Consider the following 21839-nt stretch of genomic DNA (forward strand, 5'->3'; position numbering starts at 1 on the left):
AGTGCTCCCTAAATTTCATCAGCATGTTTCCTGCCACACAAGAGGAAACAAAACTTTGGACCATGTCTACACAAACATGGCTAAAGCTTACGCCGCGACACCCCTCCCCCACCTGGGACAATCTGATCACCTTTCTTTGTTCCTCACCCCCAAGTACATTAACCTCATTAATCGTGTGAAGCCATCAGTAAAGACCATCAAGGTGTGGCCTGCGGGGGCAGACTTTACACTCCAGGAAAGGTTTCTACACACAGACTGGAGTCTGTTTGCTTCTCAGGCCACCAGTGGCTCTCACACGGACATCAACAGCTACACCTCTTCTGTTTTGGACTACATAAATTCCACCATTGATAGTGTCACAACCCAGAAGCAGATCACCACGTACCCTAATCAGAAGCCATGGATGAACAAGGAAGTGCGCCTCCTGTTGAAAGCACGTAACACTGCCTTCCGATCGGATGATGCACATGCCTATAGTACTTCTAGGGCAAACCTGAAGAGGGGCATCAAAAAGGCCAAGCACTGCTATAAGCTGAAGCTAGAGGAGCATTTTTCCAATTCTGACCCTCGACGCATGTGGCAGGGCATCCAGGCCATCAGTGATTACAAACCCAACCATTCCACCCCCTTAGCCACAGATGCCGTCTTCCTGAACGAGCTTAATGACTTTTATGCTCGCTTTGAGAGAGACAATAAGGAAACAGCTACCAAGCTCACACCCTCTGCTGACCACCCAATCATCACACTTAACTCCACTGATGTTCACAATGCACTAAGTCGGATCAACGCGCGCAAGGCTGCTGGCCCAGATGGCATCCCTGGTCGCGTACTCCGGGCATGTTCAGAGCAGCTCGCTGGGGTCTTCACGGACATATTCAATATGTCCCTCGCCCAAGCAGTGGTTCCAGCATGTTTTAAATCCACCTCCATTGTGCCCATCCCAAAACATTCAAACCCGACGTGCCTGAACGACTACCGCCCGGTAGCACTCACACCAATTGTCATGAAGTGCTTTGAGCGGCTGGTCCTGGCACACCTAAAGGACTCTTTACCACCCACACTGGACCCATACCAATTTGCCTATCGCAACAATAGGAGCACAGATGATGCAGTGTCCATGGCGCTGCACTCCGTGCTCACACATCTGGACAACAAGGACACTTATGCACGTATGCTGTTCGTAGACTTCAGTTCTGCGTTCAATACCGTCATCCCTTCCAAGCTAATCGTCAAACTTGGAAACCTAGGCATCAACAACCCTACCTGCAATTGGATTATGGACTTCCTGACGAACAGGCCTCAGCTTGTTAGGTTAGGCCCCATCTGCTCCACCACCACCACCCTCAACACTGGTGTACCACAGGGCTGCGTACTGAGCCCCTTCCTCTACTCCCTTTTCACACTCGACTGCAGGCCTGTGAACGGATCTAACTCCTTCATCAAGTTTGCAGACGATACAACAGTGATTGGTCTCATCAGCAACAACGATGAGACTGCGTACAGGGAGGAGGTCCGGCACCTGGCCACATGGTGCTCAGCCAACAATCTGCTCCTTAACACCTCCAAGACAAAGGAGATCATCGTGGACTTCAGGAAGGCGAAAGGAGACACACACGACCCCATCCACATTAATGGAATGGCTGTTGAACGTGTTTCCAGTTTTAAGTTCCTGGGGACCCACATTTCGGAGGATCTGTCCTGGACCACCAACACCTCATGCCTGGTCAAGAAGGCTCACCAGCGTCTCTTCTTTCTGAGGACACTGAAGAAGAACCAACTGTCTTCAACTATCCTGGTGAACTTCTATCGCTGCACGATAGAGAGCATCCTGACCAACTGTGTCACAGTCTGGTACGGGAACTGTTCTGTTGCTGAGCGCAAGGCATTGCAGCGGGTGGTGAAAACAGCCCAGCGCATCACAGGGACTACACTTTCTGCCATTGAGGACATCCAGAAGAAACGCTGTCTGCGTCGAGCTCGCAGCATTCTCAAGGACTCCTCTCACCCCGCTCATAGACTGTTTACTCTCCTGCCTTCTGGTAGGCGCTTCCGGTGCCTCCGGACAAGAACCAGCAGACTAAGAAACAGCTTTTTTCCCAGAGCTGTTTCATCATTGAACTCTGCCCCCCACTGATTCCACTACCTCTCATACCTTTAACTCCAATGCTGCTACAACATTGTTTACATTGCACTACAGGGCTGCATGCATGACTGAACTGTACACACCAGTACTTCATGTATCTGCTCTACCGGACTGTTTACACACACACAGCACCATTTGCACTCTATACTGCTCACTTGCACACCAGGAATATTTAACTGAATGCTCATTTGCACTAATGGACCACTTCCATAACTGCATTAACCTATATACTGCACTGTAATTCTATTAACTGCATCTAGTCATCTATTGCACTGTAACTTCAATAACTGCATTAACTAATCAACTGCACGGTAATTCTATTAACTGCATCTAGTCATCAATTGCACTGTAACTTCAATAACTGCATTAACTAATCAACTGCACGGTAATTCTATTAACTGCATCTAGTCATCAATTGCACTGTAACTTCAATAACTGCATTAACTAATCAACTGCACGGTAATTCTATTAACTGCATCTAGTCATCAATTGCACTGTAACTTCAATAACTGCATTAACTAATCAACTGCACGGTAATTCTATTAACTGCATCTAGTCATCAATTGCACTGTAACTTCAATAACTGCATTAACTAATCTACTGCTCTGTAACCTTATTAACTGCATTAACTCATCTTCTGGACTGCAACCTATTAACTACATTAATTCGTATATTGCACCGTAACTTTAATAACTGCATCAACTTCTACAACTGCATTAACTCACCTATTGCACTGCAACTTTAATAGCTAATGTCAATAATTTATGCATACCTAAGTCACTTGCACTATTTTAGTCTAAATTATTATCTGTTCATATCCACCTGTACATTAATGCTCATAGTATATAGTCATCTGTATATATTGTTCATAGTTACTGTCATATTTTCATAGAACACACCTACTGCAAAATATTTTTATAGTCCATGCCCACTGTATTATATTTTTCATATTGTATTCTGTATTTATTCTAACTGTATATCCTGCACTTGCTAACTGCACTTCTGGTTAGACCTAAACTATGTTTCGTTACACTGTACTTGTATATGTGTAATGACAATAAAGTTGAATCTAATCTAATCTAATCTAATCTAATTTAGGCTATCCGTCAGGTTTCTTGAGAGAATAGCAGTGCCGTCGCTATTGGGATAAAGACCATCTCCCCAAAACAGGTCAGGTCTAAGTACAAAATGCTTCCAATTATCAATGAAACCGAAATTATTCTGTGGGCACCACTTGCACATCCAATCATGCAGTTGCCATAATCTACTATATAATTCACCACCCCAATAAGATGGGACGGGGCCAGAGCATATTACGGTGTCTGACATGGTTTTGGCGAGGTCATAGACCTCTTTAATATTATTTTTGCTCGTCTCCGACTGACGGAGTTGAACCTCATTAATGCCTAACTGTATAATAATTCTATTATATCTAGGCTTGGCATTAGCCAAGACATTAAGTTTAGATTTGATGTCAGATGCTCTGGCGCCCCGTATACAATTAACCATGGTGCCTGGTGTCTCTACTTGCACACTTTTCAAGGTAGAGTCACCAATCACCAGGGTGCTTACCACAGGCAACCCAACCGGTATGTCGAGGAGGGAGGAGGATCTGTCCGAAACAACAACAGGTGCCGGAATAAAGCCCTCTTTTACCTCAAGACCATGCTTTTGTGCAGGTACAGGCTGGACTTCAGATGAAGATCTCGGGGCAAGTGGAGAAGGTGCTGAGAACAAAGCACAGAGTAAATTATGCACCTGATACGTTGCTGCAACCTTTACATTACACTCCATTCACATCTTTTTTTAAGGAAGTAAAGCTTTTGGGCGTCGCATTAAAATAACTGATTTCTCACATCACCTAACTGAAAGAAGCTCACACACATTTTTCACGCAATGTTTAAACTTCAAAACTTTCAGCCTTCATTGAATGATATTGTGACCTGCATGGTATGACCTATGAATGCTAACCTGTTAACAAATCTGCCAATGAGTTCATATCAAACACTAATCGACAAGAACCAAAAAGTAACTTTGGAACTTACTAATTTTCTTTTCGTCAGGAGGAGGAAAGTAATCACTCCACTTCGGCACATCCAGTTTAAAATACTGCTGTGATGTTGAAACGCTATCAAGCTTCTTCGCAGTCCGCCTCGAACGAACTTCAGACCGGACACGTAACGGCCTCTCCAATTTCTCTATACGCCGTCGCTGTACACACAACAAACACAGAATTAATACACAAAACGATTTTGTACATTCAAATTGGCTCATGTAGTGATTGTAATGACGGTTCAGTTATAACTAACCTTTGAATTATCACAAATGTGATGTTTGCCAGGACAGTCAAGCAGCGACTGTGCACTCGGGGCAGATCCAGGACACTGAGATGAAGGTCTATAGACACATACAAAATATTGATAAAACAGTTTCTGCAAACATTCAAGGACAAAGCATCGTTTTATTTGAACTAACATGGCTAAACCTAAAATAATCTCTAAGTAGTTGTTTATAAACGTAGTTACTGTACATTAGGCGTTCAACTGATTCTTGATGTTAACTGTGAATGTAATTTCTTACCCTGTGATGATGGAGCTTGTAGTGTCGCAGCGAGGCTCAGAGGACTCGCTTGTAGTTTTGCAGCGAGGCTCAGAGGACTCGCTTGTAGTGTCGCAGCGAGGCTCAGAGGACTCGCTTGTAGTTTTGCAGCGAGGCTCAGGGGACTCGCTTGTAGTTTCGCAGTGAGGCTCAGAGGACTCGCTTGTAGTGTCGCAGCGAGGCTCAGGGGACTCGCTTGTAGTGTCGCAGCGAGGCTCAGGGGACTCGCTTGTAGTTTCGCAGCGAGGCTCAGACGACTCGCTTGTAGTTTCGCAGCGAGGCTCAGAGGACTCGCTTGTAGTTTCGCAGCGAGGCTCAGAGGACTTGCTGTCAGCTCTTCTGTCCATCACATCTGCACCTGTAAATGAAAAGCACATCATAAGTAAAACAGCACAATAAGACTGAAGGAGCACGGCAGCATATTGTCAGAAAGACATGCGATGAGAACAACATTAAATAAATTAATAGCATGTTATCTCAATAGGTTTATCCTGCTTTACAAGATAAGCGCACATCGTCATGTTTACGCTACATTTGATCGGATTTGCCTCAAATCAACTTCTTAAAATATATTTACAAGGTGCAACCAAAAGTTACAACAAAACAAAAACAGTGCATGGCATCGTGTAACTGGAACGTTTTAAGACAGACACTGTCTGGTTAAAGGGAAACTTCACTCAAATTTTTATTCTATCATTTGACCCCATCGACTACCATTGAAGGAAAAAATACTGTTTCATCTTTTTGGTTCTGTGGAACACAAAAGACATTTTTAAGGAATGTATGACAGCAAACTGTTCTGGGGCACTTTTGACAACCATTGCATTTATTCCTACTATGGGAGTCAATGGGGAGCAAAATCTGTCTGGTTATAAACATTCTTCCAAATATCTTTCTCTTGTTCATCAGAACAAACAAATGTAAACCGATTTGGAACAACTCAAAGATGAGTAAATGACAGAATAAAATGTTTTGGGTTTATCCCTTTAACAAAACAAAAATCGCATACATTTATACATTATGGATGAATATTGTAAATAACTTACAGATCTTTAACGCGGTCTCAAGCGAGCAATCATTTCTGTTGACCGGGCGTGCATAAGGATGGCTTGTTTCCCGTTTACTTTGGAAACGAGGAGCCATCAACCTTAACGCTTTCCCACGAATGGTGATACGCTCAGGTTTTTCCTGTAAACACAACAGACAGAGAATGAATACATGAGACACTTTGATGTAAAAGCTGGTTTTATGTCGTGATTATGATGAAGGTTCAGTTATAACTCTAACCTTTGAATTATCACAAATGTGATGTTTGCCAGGACAGTCAAGCAGCGACTGTGCACTCGGGGCAGATCCAGGACACTGAGATGAAGGTCTATAGACACATACAAAATATTGATAAAACAGTTTCTGCAAACATTCAAGGACAAAGCATCGTTTTATTTGAACTAACATGGCAAAACCTAAAATAATCTCTTAGTTGTTTATAAACGTAGTTACTGTTCATTAGGCGTTCAACTGATTCTTGATGTTAACTGTGAATGTCATTTCTTACCCTGTGATGATGGAGCTTGTAGTGTCGCAGCGAGGCTCAGAGGACTTGCTGTCAGCTCTTCTGTCCATCACATCTGCACCTGTAAATGAAAAGCACATCATAAGTAAAACAGCACAATAAGACTGAAGGAGCACGGCAGCATATTGTCAGAAAGACATGCGATGAGAACAACATTAAATAAATCAATAGCATGTTATCTCAATAGGTTTATCCTGCTTTACAAGATAAGCGCACATCGTCATGTTTACGCTACATTTGATCGGATTTGCCTCACATCAACTTCTTGAAATATATTTACAAGGTGCAGCCAAAAGTTACAACAAAACAAAAACAGTGCATGGCATCGTGTAACTGGGACGTTTTAAGACAGACACTGTCTGGTTAAAGGGAAACTTCACTCAAATTTTTATTCTATCATTTCACCCCATCGACTACCATTGAAGGAAAAAATACTGTTTCATCTTTTTGGTTCTGTGGAACACAAAAGACATTTTTAAGGAATGTATGACAGCAAACAGTTCTGGGGCACTTTTGACAACCATTGCATTTATTCCTACTATGGGAGTCAATGGGGAGCAAAATCTGTCTGGTTATAAATATTCTTCCAAATATCTTTCTCTTGTTCATCAGAACAAACAAATGTAAACCGATTTGGAACAACTCAAAGATGAGTAAATGACAGAATAAAATGTTTTGGGTTCATCCCTTTAACAAAACAAAAATCGCATACATTTATACATTATGGATGAATATTGTAAATAACTTACAGATCTTCAACGCTGTCTCAAGCGAGCAATCATTTCTGTTGACCGGGCGTGCATAAGGATGGCTTGTTTCCCGTTTACTTTGGAAACGAGGAGCCATCAACCTTAACGCTTTCCCACGAATGGTGATACGCTCAGGTTTTTCCTGTAAACACAACAGACAGAGATTGAATACATGAGACACTTTGATGTAAAAGCTGGTTTTATGTCGTGATTATGATGAATGTTCAGTTATAACTCTAACCTTTGAATTATCACAAATGTGATGTTTGCCAGGACAGTCAAGCAGCGACTGTGCACTCGGGGCAGATCCAGGACACTGAGATGAAGGTCTATAGACACATACAAAATATTGATAAAACAGTTTCTGCAAACATTCAAGGACTAAGCATCGTTTTATCTGAACTAACATGGCTAAACCTAAAATAATCTCTTAGTTGTTTATAAACGTAGTTACTGTACATTAGGCGTTCAACCGATTCTTGATGTTAACTGTGAATGTCATTTCTTACCCTGTGATGATGGAGCTTGCAGTGTCGCAGCGAGGCTCAGAGGACTTGCTTTCAGCTCTTCTGTCCATCACATCTGCACCTGTAAATGAAAAGCACATCATAAGTAAAACAGCACAATAAGACTGAAGGAGCACAACACCATATTGTCAGAAAGACATGCGATGAGAACAACATTAAATAAATCAATAGCATGTTATCTCAATAGGTTTATCCTGCTTTACAAGATAAGCGCACATCGTCATGTTTACGCTACATTTGATCGGATTTGCCTCACATCAACTTCTTGAAATATATTTACAAGGTGCAGCTAAAAGTTACAACAAAACAAAAACAGTGAATGGCATCGTGTAACTGGGACGTTTTAAGACAGACACTGTCTGGTTAAAGGGAAACTTCACTCAAATTTTTATTCTATCATTTGACCCCATCGACTACCATTGAAGGAAAAAATACTGTTTCATCTTTTTGGTTCTGTGGAACACAAAAGACATTTTTAAGGAATGTATGACAGCAAACAGTTCTGGGGCACTTTTGACAACCATTGCATTTATTCCTACTATGGGAGTCAATGGGGAGCAAAATCTGTCTGGTTATAAACATTCTTCCAAATATCTTTCTCTTGTTCATCAGAACAAACAAATGTAAACCGATTTGGAACAACTCAAAGATGAGTAAATGACAGAATAAAATGTTTTGGGTTTATCCCTTTAAAAAAACAAAAATCGCGTACATTCATACATTATGGATGAATATTGTTAATAACTTACAGATCTTCAACGCGGTCTCAAGCGAGCAATCATTTCTGTTGACCGGGCGTGCATAAGGATGGCTTGTTTCCCGTTTACTTTGGAAACGAGGAGCCATTAACCTTAACGCTTTCCCACAAATGGTGATACGCTCAGGTGTTTCCTGTAAACACAACAGACAGAGAATGAATACATGAGACACTTTGATGTAAAAGCTGGTTTTATGTCGTGATTATGATGAAGGTTCAGTTATAACTCTAACCTTTGAATTATCACAAATGTGATGTTTGCCAGGACAGTCAAGCAGCGACTGTGCACTCGGGGCAGATTCAGGACACTGAGATGAAGGTCTATAGACACATACAAAATATTGATAAAACCGTTTCTGCAAACATTCAAGGACTAAGCATCGTTTTATTTGAACTAACATGGCTAAACCTAAAAAAATCTCTTAGTAGTTGTTTATAAACGTAGTTACTGTTCATTAGGCGTTCAACTGATTCTTGATGTTAACTGTGAATGTCATTTCTTGCCCTGTGATGATGGAGCTTGTAGTGTCGCAGCGAGGCTCAGAGGACTTGCTGTCAGCTCTTCTGTCCATCACATCTGCACCTGTAAATGAAAAGCACATCATAAGTAAAACAGCACAATAAGACTGAAGGAGCACAGCAGCATATTGTCAGAAAGACATTCATTTATTTAATGTTGTCAAAATCTTAACAGGTTTTACAATATAAACTCATTTGAGCAGATTTGCTTCACATCAACTTCTTGAAATACATTTACAGTCAAAAGTAACCACAAAACACAACATCGCGTAAGTGTGCCGTTAAAAGTCTTCATACACGGAATCTGTCCGGTTAGCAAACACAAGCACATATAGTTTATATCAACTTTATGAAGGTATTAATAACTTACACATTTTGATCGCTGCCTCGCGCTCAGAATCGCTTCTTCTGTTGACAGCGCGCGCATACGGATGGCTGGTTTCCATCGAGCTTAACGCTTTTCGTTTAACGGAGAAAAGCTCCGGTGTTTCCAAGTGAGAGTTTCGCAGACTTATCCGAGAAAACTGTTTTGCGAGCGAGGAATGCCCGACTGAACGCGTGAATGCCAAAATACACGACAAAACTGGGTAATCGACTAGAGCTGTCACGAACAGCGAAGCCAAACAAACCAAGAGTGATGTTTACCAGCGATGCGCTCGAGGGACCCGTTTCAGAAAGCAGGGTAAGTGCAAACTCAGAGTAAGTTAACCCCAGAAAACGGGATACTCTGGGTTTTCAGTTTCAGAACGCGAGTTATATCAAACCCGTGACCGCGGGGTAAGTCAAGCCCGTTTCAGAAATCAAGGTATCTTATACTTAGAGTGAGTAACCAGTAACCTACTCTGTGAACCTAACCTGGTCTGGAGCAGGTTTTATTCCACTAACCCGAGGTTTGTTTCAATCTCCGCCCCCTTTTAGAAGCGCGAGTGGTGTTGAAATTGCCTTCGCCGTTTGTTTTTTCATTCGTTTTCCTTAATCGCGCACAAGTTCGTAACACAGACATTAAATGTCCGTTTATTCAGGAACCCGTAGACGAGGAAGCTGCATTCATTCAGAGAGAGTTACATTTACGTCGGGAGAGAATATATGGTGAAGCCACGTTTGGATGTTTTATCGTATCCGGAGGATTCTTTATTTGAGCGGCACAGTTTTTCTTTACAGTCCATTAAATATATTCACAATCTGCTTCATCCTTACATCACAAACCTCTCTCGTGAATGCGCTCTTACATCTGAGCAGATTATTTTTATGGTCACGTTTCTTTGCTAACGGAAGCTTTCTTTATAACACCGAGGATGCAGAACACGTTAGCAAGGCAACTGTATGCAGGGCAGTAAGAAAAGTGTGCATCGCTCTCAAGCACTTTATATACATGTGTGTTAAGCTTCCTGTGAGAGCCCTCAAAGAGGAGTTTCATAAGATTGCAGGTGAATGGTGAACGTCTTTCTGAATAAGCTGATCAAATAAATGTGCTCTTGCTGCCAACTCTAATAATTCAAATACCCTTTAGGATTTCCCAATGTGATTGGGTGCACATTTAAAAGGTCCCACTCGCCCCTCTCTGCGCGGGCTTCGATCTGCCGTCGTTCAGAACGAGGGACGGGCGCTCTAACCACGAGCCTAACGACCGCAGTCCCTATTGCGTCTGTCGCTAGAGCATCTCTAGCTGGCCTCCGTTACACACAGCTGGAGCAGGGGCAAGCATGGACAGTTTTTTGTCTTCTATAGCCACAGTGCTCGGTTCTCATATCCTCATAACTTTCAAGGCCAGTTTATTAAATATATCAAACATTTCCCAGTCAGGCATCCTACAAGCAAGAGCATTTAAACTCACCGGACTGAATGATGTTTTTATATTTTATTTTCAGCTGCTGCCATGTTCTTTTTATTGCAGAAGGATTGCACCTACATGACAAAAATCTTAGGTATATATGTATTTATATATATATATATATATATATATATATATATATATATATAGGCCTATATATATAATATCTCTTACATGTAAATGTGTATATATATACACACACATATATATATACAGTGCCTCCAATTCGACTGAAAGGAAATAAACGGAGCGCTTTTTGTCACGTGGCGTTGCCATGGTGAATCGTGTTATCTTCGCTCAATTGATGATGGCTTTTTAAAGCCGCGATGAACACGCGTGACCTCGAGTAAACTTACTCAGAGTGGATTGAACTGATTGAAACCAGCTGTTCTGAAACAGAAAACTCAGAGTAGCGATTATCTGAGTAAATCAACTCAGAGTTCATATTTTAACTCAGTGTTGCTTTAACCTCCTTATTGAAACGGGTCCCTGCTCATATAGCCCCTGATGACGCCGCACTTATCAGCCAATCAGAAAAAAGAAAGAGTCTACACAATAGCCAATCAGAAAATTGCACTATTGTATCTGGGTAAGATTTAGCGCAAAAGTTTTTCAGCCTGTTCGCTGACAACACCTGCTCATAACAAGTAGTCTGGGCCTCGTTATATTCTCGTTATCACACCATGACTGACATTTTATCTCATTAAACATCTCTCCAAATAGGCTTAATCATTTTCTTAGCAATAAATAAATTAAAGTGTATTGCATCGTATATGATCCAGATGATCCAGAATGCGGCGGCAAGAGTGGTCTTCAATGAACCGAAGAGAGCGCATGTAACTCCGCTCTTCATCAGGTTACACTGGCTCCCTGTTGCCGCCCGCATAAAGTTCAAGGCTTTGCTCCTGGCCTACAAGACCAACACCGGATCTGCACCATCGTATCTCCACTCGCTAATGCAGATCTATGTTCCTGCCAGATCACTGCGGTCTGCAAAGGAACAACGACTAGTGGTACCATCCCAAAAAGGAAAAAAGTCACTCTCCCGTACCTTCACTGGATCTGTTCCACATTGGTGGAATGATCTACCAGCTGCTACAAGATCAGCAGACTCGGTTGCCATCTTTAAAAAACACCTAAAAACGCATCTCTTCCGTCAACACGGTGCTGATTGAGTTTTTCCTTATTCTCTTCCCTTTCCTTCTTAAAAAAAAAAAAAAAAAAAAAAAAAACCTTACTAACCTCACTATTCTTAGCTTTTATACTGTGCTAGGCTTTAATGGACTAGTTTGATGCACTTATGTATTTTCGTTGCCTATGTTGTTATAATTGCTTCCAATGTTTCCTCATCTGTAAGTCGCTTTGGATAAAAGCGTCTGCTAAATGACTAAATGTAAATGTAAATGTAAATATGTTATAGGTCGCTAATATTTATATAGGTGATGTTTTATATCTTGGCCATTGATGCATTAATCATTGCAAATGTCTTTCAAAGATGTCAGGTAAAAAGGCGAGCATCCTCTCATTCGCCCCGAGAGGAAAGCCCCCTAAAAAGGCCAGGTTATAGGATGCTGGCCCAGAGAAGGTGGTGAAAAGGGCAGTCCCTTCAGAGGAGGAGACAGAGGATGTGATGGTGCAGGAGGAAGAGACGGTGGAAGAGGAAGAGACGGTGGAAGAGACATCTAATGCTGATGCCGAGAGGGTATTTTCGATGGTCGGTTTGAACCTCAACACGAAACAGCTTGTCTCTGGACGGGACATTGGCCTCAATCATGACTCTGAAAGTCGCTGGGCTTGAGACGAACTGTTTCAAATGGGAGCCAACACCACAAATGATAAAGGAGTCCAAAAAGGCAAACAAACACTTACTATAAACAACACCAGTCATAATCTCTCTCTCTCTCACACACGCAAAAATGAATAAATGAAAATTGAATAAATACGTTGTATTTGTTTACATTTGTTATTGTCCAGATGGGTTTATGTACTCTTGTATATGTACATTTGTTTATGTATATTTGTTTAATAGTGTTAAAAAAACATTCGCGCTCTTCCTTCCTGTCGCGTGCACGCGCTCTCAAGTGGCCAAGACCGCAAGTGGGGGTATTTGGGAGAAGGTGGAGGCTGCAGACCTGGAGCATGCATTTTTACACCCCTGGTGGTCCTTAATTTTACAGTAGGGGTTCGATGTGCATTATGAACCACCAGAACAGACCTAACAGATAACTTTATCGTCTATCGCAAGTTAGAGGTACGGTAATAATCGTTTTTGTTATTAAGCAATGGCCCAACATGCATCGTTTTTTAACGATACATTTATATTGGTATGAATTCATTTAAACGTCTTAACATATGTATATATATATATATATATGTAACTTGTTCTCAAAGAAAATAAAATGAATACTCCACCATTTATGATGAGCCACATGCCACCAACATGCCCTCTGTTCCACCTCTGATCACCGCAACATCCACCAACATGCCCGCTGTGCCACCTCTGATCACCACAACATCCACCAACATGCCCGCTGTGCCACCTCTGATCACAGCAACATTCCCGCTGTGCCACCTCTGATCACAGCAACTTTCCCGCTGTGCCACCTCTGATCACCGCACCATCCACCAACATGCCCGCTGTGCCACCTCTGATCACCGCACCATCCACCAACATGCCCGCTGTGCCACCTCTAATCACCGCACCATCCACCAACATGCCCGCTGTGCCACCTCTGATCACCGCAACATCCACCAACATGCCCGCTGTGCCACCTCTGATCACCACAACATCCACCAACATGCCCGCTGTGCCACCTCTGATCACAGCAACATTCCCGCTGTGCCACCTCTGATCACAGCAACTTTCCCGCTGTGCCACCTCTGATCACCGCACCATCCACCAACATGCCCGCTGTGCCACCTCTGATCACCGCACCATCCACCAACATGCCCGCTGTGCCACCTCTGATCACCGCACCATCCACCAACATGCCCGCTGTGCCACCTCTGATCACCGCAACATCCACCAACATGCCCAGTGTGCCACCTCTGATCACAGCAACTTTCCCGCTGTGCCACCTCTGATCACAGCAACATTCGCGCTGTGCCACCTCCGATCACAGCAACATCCACCAACATGCCCACTGTGCCACCTCTGATCACCGCAACATCCACCAACATGCTCGCTGTGCCACCTCTGATCACCGCAACATCCACCAACATGCCCACTGTGCCACCTCTGATCACCGCAACATCCACCAACATGCCCACTGTGCCACCTCTGATCACCGCAACATCCACCAACATGCTCGCTGTGCCACCTCTGATCACAGCAACATCCACCAACATGCCCACTGTGCCACCTCTGATCACAGCAACATCCACCAACATGCCCACTGTGCCACCTCTGACCACCGCAACATCCACCAACATGCCCGCTGTGCCACCTCTGACCACCGCAACATCCACCAACATGCCCGCTGTGCCACCTCTGATCACAGCAACTTTCCCGCTGTGCCACCTCTGATCACAGCAACATTCCCGCTGTGCCACCTCTGATCACAGCAACTTTCCCGCTGTGCCACCTCTGACCACCACAACATCCACCAACATGCCCGCTGTGCCACCTCTGATCACAGCAACTTTCCCGCTGTGCCACCTCTGATCACAGCAACATTCCCGCTGTGCCACCTCTGATCACGGCAACTTTCCCGCTGTGCCACCTCTGACCACCACAACATCCACCAACATGCCCGCTGTGCCACCTCTGATCACAGCAACATTCCCGCTGTTCCACCTCTGATCACCGCAACATCCACCAACATTCCTGCTGTGCCACCTCTGATCACAGCAACTTTCCCGCTTAGCATCTCAAAATAATGAGAAACTTTCTCATAATAATGACTCAGCATCGAAATTTCGATTTATTCATAATCAATTTTTCGTTTGTATAATAATGACTTCTCATAATAATGAGTTTCTCATAATAATTACCTAAGTATGTCAAAATGTCGAAATTTCGACCTACTAAATCATTATTATGAGAAACGTTCTCATATGACTTTCTTGTAATATTGGCTTACTCTGTACATTATGGGGCTGAGATAACTGTTTTTCAAACATTTTACAAACATACATTACATCAGGGAAATCAGTCTTCACGTGCCATAGACAGTGAACAATAAAAATATGTTAAATACAACGATAAAATCTTGGGTTTGCGTACATTAAAGTATATACCTGTAAACTCACGATAAAAGAAACGCACAAATATATTTGTAAAAGTCATATTTGTCAATGTTTAAGAAATGTTCTGCCTTTTTTGTTGTATTCAAGTATTGAAGACGAAACAAAAGATTGAATTTCATCCCTGTAGTTTGTGATTATTATTACTGCAAATAAAACAGAAAAGCTTTGTTTAATAAAAATACTGCGTGGAAACTTTTCTTCTATATCCGGTTCTTGTGAGGGTGCGCCGTTCACTTCGTGGTCTCTTGTGATTGGTCGACCCGTGGACCAATGAACGGCAGACATCTGTGCAGCCGCTCCGCCAGTGCTGAGCTGTCTCGTGTACCGATAGTCCGAGTGCAAGATCCGGCGTGAGAGAGAGAGAGAGAGAAGCGTGCGTGAAGGGAGAGAGAGCGTGCTGGTTTATTTAGCCGAATTTGCAAAAATGCAGATTATTACATTATTTCAGATCGTTTCGGTCGCCCTGTCGGCGCTTACTGTCAACGCGGCAGTTTATTTCCAAGAGCAGTTTCTGGATGGAGGTGAGTGAGTGTTATTATGATCTTTAGGTCACAGTTTTCAGAACCGGTATTGTATTGTATATATCGTGACAATACGCGATATACCGAACGTGTATGCACGGCCTTGTTAAAGTAAAAAAGGTTTGCAACTATACATTTGTTGTTGGGGTTATGAATGAACGTACTGCAAATAAATGCATGCGTTAATCCTATAGGTGGTACTGAAAACGAATACGTCCCCACGGAGAAAACTGATAAAAACGTTCATTTGAAGCTGTAATTGTAATAAAATGTGTGACAGCTTTGCTCCAGCAGTACAAAATGAAACCAAGTCCTGCCATTCCAGAATAAAGTGAGAGTCTCTCATAAGAGGAAGTTTAAGTCATAGTCAAGATACCAGCATTCCAGAGACTTCCTTAAAAAACATGTGTCGTTAAATGTGGGTTGAACATCACCCTCATAAATGCATCAATCGAAATAAATACATTTCACTTTAAACTTCCAGATCAATGGGGTCAATGTAACTGTGGCGCATGCCATTGATAAGATGCAAAATGACTAAAAAGTTCGGACGCTTTAATTTTTGTAGTTGTGGTCTTATTTATGTGCCTCTAATTTCAATATGTGAATTTTCAGATGCCTGGAAGAGCCGCTGGGTGAATTCCGAACACAAATCTGATTACGGGGAGTTTAAACTGACCGCTGGAAACTTCTACGGGGACGCTGAGAAAGATAAGGGTCAGTGTTTGCCAGGCATTAAATACTTTATCCGACCGTTTTTTTATAGGGATGGTTCACCCAAAATGAAAATTCTGCCATTTACACACTCTCAAGATTGTACCAAACCTGTATAAATGTATTTGTTCTGCTAAACTCAGAGGAAGATATTTGGAAGAATGTGAGTAACCAAACAGATCTCATCCCCCATTTGACTCCCATGGTATTTATTTTACCTACTATGGCGATAAATGGCAGACCAGACCTGTTTGGTTACTGACATTCTTTCAAATAGCTTTCTTTGTTTAGCTGAACAAAGACATTTAAACGGGTTTGGAACAACCTTAGGGTGAGTAAAGGATGACAGAAGTTTCATTTGTGGGTGAACTGTTCCTTTAAGGGATGAATTTTGTGGTCCTTTCTCATTCCAACCTACCTCTATCCTCTCCTATTGCTTTCTGTCTCTCCCTACGTTTTTTCCTGAAGCCCTGAAGTATAGTTTAATAAAAATAAAGATTGTTAAAACCTTGACTTTTGGATGGACTATATTTTATTTTACAGTCATTAGTTTCACTGTCATTATGCGTTTGACCACCGACAGGTCTGCAGACCAGCCAAGACGCCCATTTCTATGCCACCTCTGCCCGCTTCGAACCCTTCAGCAATGAGGGCAAACCCCTGGTGATCCAGTTCACCGTCAAACACGAGCAGAAGATCGACTGCGGCGGTGGATATGTCAAAGTCTTTCCATCTGATCTCAACCAGGCTGACATGCACGGAGACTCCCAGTATTACATCATGTTCGGTGAGTCTGTCAGGATGTTCATGGTCAACGTCTGTGGAAAAGATCTGCGTAGTATTCATGATGGAAAATTGCAATTTATGTATTCTTGTCACAATTAAACAGGGCCTGATATCTGCGGCCACAGCACCAAGAAGGTTCATGTAATTTTCAACTACAAAGGCAAGAATCACCTCATCAAGAAAGAAATCAAATGCAAGGTGAGATAATAGTTGATCCAAAAATGAAGGTTCTGTTATTTTATCATCTATTTGACAGCAGTATGCTGCAGTTGACCAATCACAATTGAGGAATATTGTAAAAAATATGGTAAAATAAATTCTGAGGTCAACTTTCTACCAAATTTCAATGCTTATTTTTATTAATTCGAGATCCGTTGAATACATTTTTTCTTTCGGCTTTCTGTGCAGGATGATGAACTGACTCACCTGTACACACTGATCCTGAATCCGGATCAGACTTACGAGGTGAAGATTGACAACGAGAAGGTGGAGTCCGGATCTCTGGAAGAGGATTGGGACTTGCTGCCCCCAAAAAAGATCAAGGACCCCGACGCCAAGAAACCTGAGGACTGGGACGACCGTGCCAAGATCGATGACGAGAGCGACACCAAACCTGAGGTGCATTGGGTTTAATGATTTCAGTTGATTCGGGACACCTGTGTACCCAGTTCGGCTTTCAAACCGCTGTTTTCTAACGCTGTCAGGAGTGGGACAAGCCTGAGAATATTCCCGATCCTGATTCTAAGAAGCCAGAAGACTGGGATGTGGACATGGATGGTGAATGGGAACCCGCAATGATCCCAAACCCAGAGTTCAAGGTAAAAATGGTCACGCTAGCAGTCATGTGCAGGCTGTTGTTATTTTGACAGCATTTCAGCTTATTTTCCACTTGATTTGCAGGGCGAATGGAAACCCACACAGATCGATAACCCGAACTACAAAGGAGTCTGGATCCACCCCGAGATCGACAACCCAGAGTACACCGAAGACAACATGATCTACAAATTCGACAACATTGGAGTCCTTGGGTTGGATCTCTGGCAGGTATTGTTTTTTAAAAGATAGTGAACAAAATATATATTTGAATATACAGACATTTCGCTACTGTGCATGATATGAGTTTGCGTGAACCAGTGAAGGAAATAATGAGCAATATGTGATACACAGTATTGCTTTCAGGGTTTTAAAACAATTACAACTATATTAAAATATACTTCAACAAAAAATGTTAGCATGCAGTTATTTTAAACAAACGTAACTACTTTTGCTCGCGTTCGTGGACTGCCCTTAACCACATTCACTATCAATATGGTGCCTGTAGATTATTTCTGATAACAAGCAAAACAAACCGAGAAGAAGTGTTATTTGGCTAAACTTGTCCCTCCATGTTTTGACTGCGATACCAAGCTCAACCGCTAGATGTCAGTGTACTATACGGTTTCTTTAAATGCGACCAAACTACAGGTTCACAAAATTCACAATTAAATAACATATGAACAATATACAATGAAATATAATTATCAAGTTGAATCATTGTTATGTACTGTATAAATGGTTGCTAAGCTTAAATTGTGTTAAAGATCACCTTTCTTGAGGTCGCTTCAGCTACTGCGCATGTCTTTATTGATTGACGATTGGCTCGTTCTAATGGAAGGCGGGAGCGCTGGATTCCTCTCCATTCATTGTAAAGGCAGTGCATATTGTTAATATACATTATCTTTGGTTCTTCATACCTTAAGCTGATTGTTTACACCGAGCCACCACTAAGAGGTGCTGTTGATTTGACCTCCGACCGATCACATCCTTCAGTCCTCTTTAAGAAATCAAATAGGACCTTTCTTTGAAGTCAGAATGCATTATGTATGCATGTAACAAAAATACTTAAATGATATGCAATGATAGAAAACGTAGCTGTATGTCATATCACTTGTTTAACAGGTTTTATAGATATTTGTCTTTCCTTCCAGGTGAAGTCTGGCACTATTTTTGACAGCTTCTTAATCACAGATGACGTGAAGACAGCGGAGGATTTTGGAAATGAAACGTGGGGTGCAACAAAGGTACGGGATGGTTGTATACCGTTTCATAAACTATCTAAAGTGAAGCTCATTATAGTATAGTACAGAATAAATATAGTAATAATAATAATATTATAAAATTGTGGAACTGTGGAATCAGATCCTGTGCTTTTTGCAGTGACTTCTGGGCTTGCCTTCAAATAGGATACGTGCCTTAAATTTTGGTCAACATCGTAGGTGTGCTTATAATGCATTAAAACGTTCCCTAGGTAGTCAGCTCGCCAAAATCTGAGTTGCGATGATCAAGTTACTGCATTTGTAGTGTCACTTTGGGTCCTGATGCTGTGAATAATAATCTCCTGTCTTCTGCAGGGTCCTGAGAAGAAGATGAAGGAAGAACAGGATGAGAAGAAAAGAACGGAGGACGAGGAGAAAATCAAGGAGGAGAGCACAGAAGCTGAGGATGAAGAAGAAGATGGAGAGGAGGAAGATGAGGAGCTTCCAGAAGAAGAGGAGGAGGAGGAGGAGGAAGAAGAAGATAAGGCAGTTCCTAAAAAGGCAGCTCCTAAAATTGAACTCTAAAGCAGGATTTAGATTACTGTGGTTGTCATGGAGACGTGCAGCGTGTTGCTTCTGAATGGGACGTTTTTAGAGATGGGACTCGACCCCGCTCCTGCATCCCGATGTCACACAGGGCAGTTCTTGACCCAGAATTTTATTTCGTTGTTGTTATTTTGATTTAAAGATTTGAACTTTTTTTACCCCTTACAAAGCCAGTCAAAACAGTTTCTTTTAATATACTCAGTTTATTGTGCCTTTCACGGTTATGGTGTAGATTATTTTGAAAGGTACGGAGGTATGCTCATGTATACACAATCTTTTTGCACATGTGCATTGGTCGATAGTCTTAGTCGTATTGTGCTGGACTAAAGGAACTAGTCTTCATTACTAGAGATGTTTACATTTGTGCTTTCAAACAAGGTGACTGCTGACTTTTACACAATTCACAGCCTGCAGGGTTGCTTCTCCACATTACAAAAATGTGACAATCAACTTCATTGATATGGATTTGTACTTGTTTATTGATTGATATACACAGAAATTAATTTAGGATGTATTTCATAAACCGGCCCAATGTGTGTTTCTCCTGAAGTGTGAATGTAATTGATAATTGCATTATGTCCCTTAGGCACTGAGGTTTTCTTATTCTTGTGTGTTATTACAGGATATAAACAATATATTCAGTAAGATTCCTTTTATTTTGCAGCTGTATTTATTTCATTTTTCTTTTACATTACAAATGCTGTGGGCAGCAAAATTGTGAACTTCAGCGTATCAAGATTTTCTGGGTTTATTAAAAATATACGATTTAAACTTTTGTTACGAGAGTCAGTGACTTATAATTAAGGGAAGTTGAAAGACATTTTTAGAAATTATGACCAAAATAATAGAAATCTATTTGCCTACACACTGTGATCTCAAAATGTTCACATTGAAGTAGAACTGCAAATCCTCTTTGGTGACATTAAACTGCCTTTTTACATGTCTAGAGTTGTAATTAATGCCAAAGTTTTCATAATTAAATTTATTGTAAATACAACGTTTCCTGTGTTTGAATAGACCGTTCTTTCACATTACAGAACCCTTGTTGTTTTTACAGAAATAAAACACGAAACTACTTCATATAGTTATATGGTAATGCATTACACATTTCTGATTCGGTTAATATAGTTTGCCTTAACCTGATACGTAACATTTGTGCCCCTGAGAGCAATACTGACAAAAATGAAAAGAAATATTTGAATGCAACCTTCTGGTTTTCTTTTTGGTCATTGGCACCCAAAAAGCTCATACTGAGGTTAAAAAAATGAAAATTCTGTCATTATTTACCCACCCTAAAAACCTGCATACATTTCTTTGTTCTGCTAAACACAGAGGAAGATATTTGGAAGAATGCGAGTAAGCAACCAGATCTCACCCAGCATTGACTCCCATAGTATTTATTTTATGCTGTGATGACACAGCTGGGCGAAGGACGTGGCGACTATACAAAACTTCAGCCGCTACTAGATTATTAATGATAATTTTAAATCTAACTTTTTTTATTTTGCCTTGTTGTGCGCGCACTGTCGAGCTTGTGCAGAGGCTGCAGTTTTTGCCAGAGGGGAACTGGAATCCCCTGGTTAGGCCTGGTTTCCCTCTGAGGGTTTTTTTCTCCTCCAATGGCATTTTGGGTTCCTCGCCACTGTTTCCACACTGTTTTGCCTGGCCGGGGGGCTGCTAGAATTGTATAGTTTTATTTAATTAACACTGCATATAGGAATTTATAGTCTGTCTGATATTTGACCTGTGTTTTGACATTTTGAGGTTGCATAACCTTTTATGTTTTACTTATAGTCAATGTTTTCTTGTACAGCTGCTTTGTAACAATGAAAATTGTAAAAAGCGCTATATAAATAAAGCTGACTTGACTTAACAGTACATGGGGGATGAGATCTATTTGGTTACTGAGTAAATGATGAAAATTTTATTTGGGTAAACTATCCTTTTAAAGGATTTAACAAACTCAAAATGAACACGTGTCTTGGTTTCTCCTCAATATTATTTTTGCTTACAGAGCGTCATGTGAGCATCAGTTGGGAGGCCGATGCGAATGAGGTGCATGTTCTGCCTTTGCGCCTTTGGCTCACAAGATGGAGACATTTTAAAGCACATTGTGTTGCGTTTTCTTAATACTTGAATGTTAAAAAGTTGGGCAGAACTTTTGTGTAAATTGTGTAAAAGTGTTTAGAAGTCTTTTGCCGTTTTATATATTTTGTATTACAATAAAGAAACATTTTTAATAGATTGTTTTG

At 41.5% G+C, this 21839-nt stretch overlaps 1 protein-coding gene and 1 long non-coding RNA gene across 2 annotated transcripts; one reads left to right on the top strand and one right to left on the bottom strand.

The window, feature by feature from the left end:
* Positions 1-6027: 6027 nt before the first annotated feature.
* LOC306891571 lies at positions 6028-8453 on the bottom strand. Its single transcript, XR_013786372.1, has 3 exons — positions 8340-8453; positions 6297-6375; positions 6028-6116 (listed from the first exon to the last, which is right to left on the bottom strand). It is a non-coding gene; the product is annotated as an uncharacterized lncRNA (long non-coding RNA).
* A 6739-nt stretch (positions 8454-15192) lies between these two features.
* On the top strand, positions 15193-21464 carry calr3b (calreticulin 3b). Its single transcript, XM_079452956.1, has 9 exons — positions 15193-15466; positions 16082-16183; positions 16764-16967; positions 17070-17164; positions 17375-17584; positions 17671-17784; positions 17867-18010; positions 18934-19026; positions 19357-21464. The coding sequence occupies exons 1-9, from the start codon at positions 15370-15372 to the stop codon at positions 19564-19566; spliced, it is 1269 nt and encodes a 422-aa protein (XP_079309082.1). The 5' UTR covers positions 15193-15369; the 3' UTR covers positions 19567-21464.
* Positions 21465-21839: the final 375 nt, after the last annotated feature.

This window comes from Barbatula barbatula, assembly GCF_947034865.1.
Source record: "Barbatula barbatula genome assembly, chromosome: 3".
Classification (NCBI taxonomy): Eukaryota; Metazoa; Chordata; class Actinopteri; order Cypriniformes; family Nemacheilidae; genus Barbatula; species Barbatula barbatula.